The 9443-nt window shown below is 48.1% G+C and overlaps 1 protein-coding gene across 2 annotated transcripts; it reads left to right on the top strand.

The window, feature by feature from the left end:
* The first annotated feature begins 371 nt into the window (after positions 1 to 371).
* KLF6 (KLF transcription factor 6) lies at positions 372 to 8985 on the top strand. Of its 2 annotated transcripts, XM_060159249.1 has the most exons (4): positions 372 to 684; positions 3415 to 3988; positions 5371 to 5494; positions 5956 to 8985. In XM_060159249.1, the coding sequence occupies exons 1-4, from the start codon at positions 481 to 483 to the stop codon at positions 6005 to 6007; spliced, it is 954 nt and encodes a 317-aa protein (XP_060015232.1). In that variant the 5' UTR covers positions 372 to 480; the 3' UTR covers positions 6008 to 8985. The 2 variants fall into 2 exon arrangements, with proteins under 2 accessions (XP_060015232.1, XP_060015242.1); XM_060159259.1 differs by lacking the exon at positions 5371 to 5494.
* Positions 8986 to 9443: the final 458 nt, after the last annotated feature.

Below are 9443 nucleotides of genomic sequence, written 5' to 3'. Positions count from 1 at the left end.
CACTCAGCCGCTCGGCCGCACACCTCCCAGCACCGACTCCTCCGGCGTGAGGCGGCTCGCGCCTTATATACCCTGCTAAAAATAGCCTGCGAAACCGCCTTCCAATCACAGCTGGCCGAAGTTCGAATTCAGCCAATGGCGAGGGTTGTGATGGAGAGGCTCGGTCACGCCAGGCGGGGCCGCTGTAAGCCACTGCCCGCGATTGGCCGAAGCTGACATCATCGTCGCGCAGCCCCCGGGCCGGGCGCGGCGTGATTGGGCGGTGCGCGGGGCGGGCGCGGGCGAGTCACGTGGGGAGATGGGGGGGGCTGGGCGGGGAGGAGGGGAGGCTGGCAGCGGAGCTTTGAATAGGGAAGTTTTGCAGGGGTTACGTTTGCAGTCAGTCCGGTGTTTGCAAATATTGTGTGGGCTCGCGAGCGAGTCTCCGGGCTCCGGTAGGATCCGAACCCGCGGCGCCTAATTGCTGCCCACTGAGTTTGCATGAACTTCCCCGGCGCTGCAGGCACGGCTGCTGCGCTCCCGACTCCAGACCGCACACCTCCCTGTTTTTACAACAGCAGTGACTGTCTTTTCCAACCCGACATGGATGTGCTCCCAATGTGCAGCATCTTCCAGGAACTCCAGATTGTGCACGAGACTGGTTACTTCTCGGCGCTGCCCTCCCTGGAGGAATATTGGCAACAGGTAAATAGGAATTTTCATGGGCCAGGTGCCCGGGTGCGCCGAGGAGGGAGTGCATGCACTCACCGACAGGACGGTGTGTGGTTGGAGGTGCATTTCTTTTTCTTTTTTTTTTAATGGTTCGGGTAAATTTTTAAAAAATTAAAATAATTAGTCTTAAAACGTACTTCTGCTGCCTCCGGTGTGGAAGGCACTTTAAAGGGGCCTTTTACAGCGTGGAGCGGATTTGTCATTTGAGTGGGGCGCAGCAGTGCTTCGTCGCTTGGAGTGTTTTTGCCGTTTCAGGGGCTTATGAACTGCGTTCTCCGGAGGGCAGACCCAGCTCCGCGGCCTGATCCCGGCCCTAGCCCTTGGCAGAAGTTTGGTGCTTGTACCAGCTCCAGACTCCACAGCTGGATCTGGTCATATGAACTTGCAAGGACTGCCAAGGGTGTTTTTTTTTTTAAGGGATTTTGGTTTTGTTTTGCTTTTTGGTGTTTGTACGTGGAGATTTTTTTTTTTTTAATTAAGGATTTCACCAGCGAAACATCCACCAGCTCCTTTTCTCTACCAGGCCATTTTCAGTTTCTTTACCTTCTTGGGAATCCTTAAGATATGCCTCAATCTGCCTTGTTTTTCTTAACCTGCTTCTTTTGTTGACCAGAAAAAAGAAAAAAAAAAAAACCCAATGTTTGCACAACCAGTGACTTATCAGTCATATGACAATGAGCCCGTCCGAATTGCTTCAAGTCAGAGTTTGGGAAGAAGAGTCTCTGTTTCCGGCATTTTTTAGTGGAACTGCAATTTTTGGCATTGGACATTTAAGAAACAATTTTTCCCCCTTCTAATGCGTTAGGATTACCTGAAGGGAGAGAGATTCTGACACTTGTCCCATTATCTTTAAAGATAGAAGGAAGGTTTGGGGTTTTCTCTGTGCTGCTAAGCAGTTTGCTTTTTGTCACAAAGTGAATTAGCAGATCAAATATATATTGTGGGTTTCAAAGCCTAGAAGGCTTTTAGGGGAGATGAAATGCAAAGTGTTACAACCTTCACATGCCTGCTTAATTGTTCCCAGCCCTTTCCTGCCTCCCTCTCCCCTCCAGGCTTTTCCTCCTAAAGAAGCTGCTTCCTAGGACGTGATTGAAATTGATCTAAGTAGTTTCCTTGGGCATTTGGGATTTGGGCCACAAGCCAGGCTGAGCTCTTGGTCGCCTTCAGAGGCTTTTAAACTCTCCCTGAGAGCTTCCTTCTGGTCCCCAGTGCTCCTCAGCATAATGCAGATTTTAAATTAGCCAGATTATTAAAGTTTAACAAGATCTCAATAAACATGCTTTCCTTTTTCTTTGGAACATCCATAGAATATCTTGCTGTCTCTCCGCAGAACACTCTAGTGTGCTTTGTAACCCAGGCGTCTAATTTTAGGGGTAATGAGAAAACAATGATTGTTTTTTCCCCCTCTGCTTGCTAGGTGAGGAGGGGGAGGGGGAAGGGTCTATTCTGATAGCAGGCACACTGCTAAATAACCAAGCGGGAGCCCTTTGGGTGGGCTTTGCTAGTCCTGAAAATGATTTGCTAAAAAGAGCAGAGTTTGCTGTAGAAATCTAAAGCTGTGGAATTGCAGTAGTATAGACAGCCTTATATGGACATGCAGACAGTTGATCCTAGTGAAGATAAGGGCAGACATAATTTAAACCTAAAATGTTTCCTACCGTTTTTATTTTCCAGTGGCTAGAAAGTTTGAGATGGTGGGGAGAGGGCATGCTGGTCTCTCGGCAGTTGTAGCTTCTGGAAAGGTTGGTTGTGGGGCTGGGGGGGCACTCTGGCCATGACACACTGCATGTATATTTGAACCGGGTCCTTTTTTGGCCGCTGGTCAGAATTTCAAAAGGAAGTCTCCTTTGGCATTGTGTGAAAGAAATAGAGTGATGACTCATACAGTTGTACTCTTGGCCAGTAGATAAAGTTCTTGTCCATTGTGGGACTCCCAGCAGGGCTGCGGAGGAATTTCCCCTCCTGCATCCTTTACAATAGCAGATGGCCATTCTGGAATGGTTTCTCCACTCCTGTTGTTGTTTTCCTCTGACCACTGTGGAAGTCATTTAAGTTGTGTGTGCGCATGGCCCTGCACTTGGGAATGGCATTCTTTGAAAGCCTATTAGGTCTGGGCTCCTAAGGAAACGGGTGGTTTCTCTGCAGCTCCTACCTGACCCTAGACCATCAGCTGGCTGCGTCTGCTCACTGAGTATGGCCTGTGCTGTCAGCGGTTCTCCAGAGGGAGACACATGCCATGTCAGAGCACACTGTGTTGAGAGCAGCAAGCCCTCTGTCTTTGCCTCTGGAAGGCGGATGCCTGGGTTTCCTTGTTGCACAGGGTTCTCGACTGTCAGATAATGTGGTTAAACCTGTCCGGTGGGGGCAGGTCTGAGGCTGGTATTCTTTGTGTGGCTTACAGAAACTTATTAGAAACATCAACACTGTAACTATAACAAAAACTGGCTCAGTGACCATCAGCCATTTGTGGCCATTGGTCCAACTTGGGGAAGCGGGGAGAGGTTTCACCTCTGGTTTTTCTTCTGAATGTGTACCCATTCCTAGAAACAGTTTTCCTCTCACTCTGCTGAAGACACGGATTCTTGCAGTGACAAGGCCACAGTTTATTTGCCCTTGACTCCTGCATGTTTTTGGAAGTGCGCTTTCGGTTCGTTTTCGGTAGTCGTCACAATCACGTGCCTTCTTGTGGTTCCTTTCGCACAGACCTGCCTGGAGTTGGAACGTTACCTCCAGAGCGAACCCTGCTATGTGTCAGCCTCCGAAATCAAATTCGACAGCCAGGAAGATCTGTGGACCAAAATCATCCTGGCTCGGGAGAAAAAGGAGGACTCGGACCTGAAGATGTCCTCCAGTCCCCCTGAGGATGCGCTCAACAGCCCCAGCTTTGGCTACAACCTGGAGACCAACAGCCTGAACTCGGACGTGAGCAGTGAATCCTCCGACAGCTCCGAGGAGCTCTCGCCCACCACCAAGTTTACCTCTGACCCCATCGGCGAAGTTTTAGTCAATTCGGGGAACCTGAGCTCCTCCGTCACCTCCACGCCCCCTTCCTCCCCAGAACTGAGCAGGGAGCCGTCCCACCTGTGGGGTTGCATGCCGGGTGAGCTGCACCCTCCCGGGAAGGCGCGCAGTGGGACTGCGGGGAAGCCCGGCGACAAGGGCAGCGGAGACGCCTCCCCAGACGGCCGCAGGAGGGTGCATCGGTGCCACTTTAACGGCTGCAGAAAAGTTTACACCAAAAGCTCCCACTTGAAAGCACATCAGCGCACCCACACAGGTCAGTCTCTCCTGCGACCCGGGCGCCGCTGAATTAATTGCACCAGCCCTGGGAGGGGGCCGGGGCTCCGCAGGAGGCTGTCAGAGCAGACACGTCCTCACCTCCTTTCTTCCCTCAAAAGAGTTGGGTCTCTGGGGAGGACAGAGTAGGCGCTGAAAGACTGGACATGTGTGCCCGATGAATGGTTATCGCTTTCAGATTAAACAGACAAGAGGTAAATCACATTCTCTGTCTACACCGAGTACCCCACCCACTCCAGCCACCTGGGTTATCAAGGCCCACTGTGCAGTCTGCAGTGTCCGTGTACAGTGCTACTCGGAGTTGCCTCTGATTTTTGGAAATGAAGCTCGAGGGTTGGGAGAGGGTGGCCGGGCTGTGTGGCGCAGGTGGGTGCCGGACACCGTGTGGGGTCTGAGCTAGACCCATCGACTCTGCGAAGCAGTATCATCAGCAGGTACTTAGTGAGAATTTCTCTGTGTATCATGCTGCCTTTGTTTTCTGATGCCAACTTTCAAAAATAATAATAACTTCTTAATGAAATATCACAGTCTAGAGAATAGTTCCATTTATAGTTACCATGACAGTCTAGGATAACTGGGGAAGCATCACAGAAATTTTGGAGCTGGACGGGGTCTTAGAGATCAAGTCATGCAAACTCTCGTGTTACCAATAATGAGAGGAGATCAGGATCCTGAAACGGCTCAGGGCAGAGCCAGGATCAGGACCTGGGTACCCTGGAACCAGGCTACTGACTGTGGCAATTGTTTTTTATGTTCTCAGGTAGCACTTTTAGTGAAATCATATTTGTAATCCGACCAAGGGATAAAGTCGACTGGGTCTTTTGCTTGTCATTTAGAAAGTGTTTTGAAGACCTTGGAATGGGGTTTCCCAGAAACTCATGACCTCAGTTTTGGAGAAATATAGTTTCCCGGAGGAAACTACAAAGCCTCATTCCACAGGGAAGTGAGTAAGGAACAAAATAAGTGCTTGAGAGAAACCGTTTCCATGGAGAAAGAAATAAAACCCAGCCCTGGCCAAGGCCACGGGTCCAGTGGGCTGACACATCACCTCGGAAGTATTTCTCCAGTCTGAGTCATTGTCATTCTTACACGTTCACTCTGATTACGGTCATGTGGGCCCTGCCAAGCCTGGGTCTCTTCCCCAGCACTTGGAGGCCCAAGGCTAGGTCAGGAAAGAGCCCCTGCCTGTTACCTTGGGAGGGCCGGCTCCCAGCGCTAACTGAGGTTTATTCTGAATTCCTGAGGTCAGTGGCCTCTGGGCCTGCTCCTGAGTGGACTTTCCCGCCCCGTGTTGGGGTAGCAGGGCCCTTCCCTCACTGTTCAGTGAAATCATGGCGTGCCTGTCGTGTGCTCTCTTCCCAGGAGAAAAGCCTTACAGATGCTCATGGGAAGGTTGTGAGTGGCGTTTTGCAAGAAGCGATGAGTTAACGAGACACTTCAGAAAGCACACTGGTGCCAAGCCTTTTAAATGTTCTCACTGTGACAGGTACGTGCATGAACAGCAGGGGCGCGGCAGTGCCATCCCCGGAACGGAGTAGGCATGCAGTCACCCTGCAGCAAGGCAGCCGTCTTCCTGGCCTGCACTGGCATCTCTCTTTTCAGCCCAGGACTTTTTAAAAAGGCTCTAATATGCCACTCGTCCAGGTTAGGAAGCACCGTGTACTGAGTGCACGAGAATAGAATGATTTCGTTCACACTTTCTGCAGATTGGCCCTTTAACAGTTTTCAAATTTGAAGGCTGGGCAGTAAAGTCAGGTGACATTCCCAAGAGCTGATTGGCAACCTCCTTGATGTATACTCCTGCCCCGAATGTGGATGGGGCTGACTCAGCATGATGACTCCCACCCCCAATGGAGAGGGCTAATTTAGCTGGGGGGTGCACGAGCAGGAGGTCTGTAACTGACGGGGCTGGAGACCTAACGTCTGGGACCCCGATTCTCTCTGCAGGTGTTTCTCCAGGTCCGACCACCTGGCCCTGCACATGAAGAGGCACCTCTGAAGGGGCAGAGCATCGACTCCTGCGGGCTAAAAAGGCTTCCAGGCTGAGACGGCCGTGGAAGGAGGGTGCGTGTTCCAGCCAAAGCCATTTTGCACCCTACCCGGTCGCCTCCAGGACCTACTGGGAAGGTCTTTCGAGGGCGAAAAAAGTCATGTCCGAAGCGGCAGAGCACCCAGGGTGTGTGGTGTTTGGGTGGCCCTGGCCTCGCCACTGGTACCTATCCTCTGAGTGGTCCCTAAGCCTTTGCCGTGAGCATGTGCACTGAGAATGTTAGTGGTGGGTGGGCTGTATGTGGAGGGTCTCCTACGGACTGTGTGACGAGACAGAGTCCTTTCCCTTGCGAGGCTGCAAGAGACAGAAAAAAAACATAGTTTGAATGTTTTGTGTGTGAGGCGTGTTCCATGAGATGAGATGACCACCAATCATTTCCCGGGGCGGGGTGGGGGTGGGGGGTGGTGTAGGTAGAGTCTGCGCCTTAGAGGAAAAAAAAGAAAAGAAAAAAAGAAGGGAAAATGTGGAGGGCAGGCGTGGGCGGTCAGGACCCGGGAGTGGCGAGTGGGTGTAGTGAGGGGAGCCCCTTTCCCTCTAGTGTGTGGCGAGAACTTTCGGTGTCTGGTTCAGCTGTGTGAAGTGAGTAGCTTCTGCTACTCTCTGAGACAGAGTTCATTTGTTACCCATTGTATAAGCTGTGTATCTACAAATATAATACATTGATAACTTTTCCTTCTAAGACAAAAGTAATGCATGGTCTGGGGAATTATCTGCTTTTCCATTTTTAAATCAGGACTACAGTTTTGATTCCAGTTCACTGAGCAGCTAAGATACGATTGGTTGAATTCGGTGACCCCCTAGCCATCTGGGCTTGGCAATACACAATCCTTCCCCCCTTCAATTTCATAACACTCCCCTTCCAGAGAGGCATTGTGCAGCATAGGACTATTTTGTAAATGGTTCGAATTTGAATTACCTTTTTGGAGAATTTCGTGATGCCCTTGAAAGATGTTGGACACGAGTTGGGTGTCCAGGACACTAGGGCTGGGAATTGCTGGTCTAATGTCTCATTAGACTCAGAACCTAAAATTTTTCTCAGTTGGGTGGATAAAACCACTAAAGCTTAGAAACTGTTTTCTCATGCAGCTAAGTTTCTCTTATTTATGCCTTGAGGACTAATTTCTGGTTTTCTAGCTGTTAATGCACTGTAGATCTTAACAATGGTGCCTTACGCAAGTGGCCCCTTATGTAGGGGTCTCGTACAGGGGTATGGGTGATGCATGCTTTATTAAGGCTCTTTTTTCACCTGGCTTTGTACTGTATCAATATATAATACAGAAAAAAAATCTCTTTAAGGTCCTCCTTCACAAAGTCAAATAGATGAAAACCCCCCAAACAAGTCAGTATTTACTCAGTAGTTTAGACAACTTGACTGTCAGTGTTAAAGTGGAAAACATGTGATAATTGGAAAATCAGACCATTTCTGCCACCGTGAGACTTCCGTATAGACTTTGCACAACAGTTGTACAGATCATACACCGGCTGTGTTTAATATGTAACATTTTCACACGTATTAAAGATACAGAAGTATAAAAAACAATGTATTTGCTTAAAAGGCACAAGTTTCTCGCGTATCTATCTAGCTATCTGTTGGTAACACAGAAAGTATATTACTTTTTTTTAAAAGTGGGCGAAATTCTTGTGTATGTATATTTGTGTGTACAGTATGTGTATGTGTGTATGTGTGTGTATATATATATATATATATACATATATATAGATAATATATACATATTTTTTTAAGGAGAAATTAGAATGTCTAGCTAGAAAATTCCACAGCCTGTGAAGACATATTTCAAAATGGCCACAAAGGAGGTAAACATGAGAACTCTAACTTTTATAAAGGCTTTCCCTTTAATTTAACAATTTGCCACAGGCTCTTGGCATCACATCTCTTCCAGACTGCCAACTCGCTCATCATAATCGGCAGGTCTGGGATAGGGTACCTTCGCCATTCAAAACTGGCATGAACGGAATACTAGCCCGGTCGTTGGTCTCAGACACACTAAGGTTTTGATTTTGAATGTCAGCTTTATTGAAAATCGAGCCTAAGAGTAAGCTAATCACAGGGATTCCTTTTTAGAGCACTTTTTATGCAGATGAAGCTATTTTTTTCCAGCACATAGATTCTTCCAGTTTTCCAACGAGTAATTTCCCTGAATTGGCACACCGCAGCATGGACAGCTGATCCTCCATCCAGCTGCTGGCTCATGGGTGTGGATCTTTCCTTTATATATATTTATATATATATATATATATATATACACACATATGAGTCTGGCTGGGCTGGTATTTTGTTTGGATCTTCCTGGAGATGAGCAATGGTGAAAGCTCACATAACTGGGTTTTTTTTTGTTTTTTGTTTTTTTTAATCTGGGCTGATGGATACACTTACCTAAAGAACTCATTTCATATTGCTGAGGGGGGAAATGCACTTTTCTTTTGGCAATTCCAAATCCAGGCACTTGATTTACTGGATTTTGGAAAACTCCTTTTTTGGCCCTGCTGTGTGCTTAGCCATAACAATTCCATTCAGCAAGAAGGTAAACAAAAGACAAAAAAACTTCCACTGGCTTGTCTCACTTATGAAACACCATGGAGTGGTTTGATTGGGTGGGGCTGGGTGCCACGTATGTCAATGCCTGTAATTTTCGTAATAAGCAAGTACATAAAGAATTACATTCTGTTCAGGTGATAACTGAGCCTCAATCAAGCAGAAACTTTTTGCTTGACGTTAAAAAAAAAATTTCTATTAGTGAAATTTCTTTTTTTTTTTTGAAGCACCCTGTTATCTAAAAAAATCTTTGTAAGATTTTTGTAAAATTTTGTTTTACAAGATTTTATTTGAAATTGTTTTTTGCAAGATTGTTATATTTCTGTATGAATGTATTTTTTATTGGAATAACATAAAAGAATTCTTATCAGCATCTTGAGTCTGGTTGTGTTTTTTTGCGGGGGGGTGGGGGGTGGGGGGGTGGCCGAGTGTTGAAACAAATTCCTGACAGATTACTCACCCGGCTCTTCCTTGGGAAATCTTCTTTGTGCTACCCAGGGAGCCACTTGTCTCCCCCCCACTCACTGCCCTTCCTGGCAGCAAAGGTGGAAATAGGAGCCTGGGGTTGCTCCCCTGATGGGCACTGAATTCTCCTCCAGAGACTGGCCACCAGGCCTTGGGGCACAGGAGGAAACACTTGCTGTGTTTTATCTTCCTGTCACTCCAGCCAGGAGAATAAATTGCAGAGGCATCCGCAGAATGTGAAACAAACACCTCCCTTTCACTTCCGCATGCTCCTGCAGCCCTGTTCCACAGAGGCGGTCAGAGCCCGGCAGCCGCTTCTGACCTGGCCCACACACCTGGCTGAGATGTCACCCAAGAGGGTGAAAA

This window comes from Lagenorhynchus albirostris, chromosome 1, assembly GCF_949774975.1.
Source record: "Lagenorhynchus albirostris chromosome 1, mLagAlb1.1, whole genome shotgun sequence".
Taxonomy (NCBI): Eukaryota; Metazoa; Chordata; class Mammalia; order Artiodactyla; family Delphinidae; genus Lagenorhynchus; species Lagenorhynchus albirostris.
Note: the sequence above shows the minus strand (reverse complement) of the source record. Positions and strands in the feature narration are given on the sequence as shown.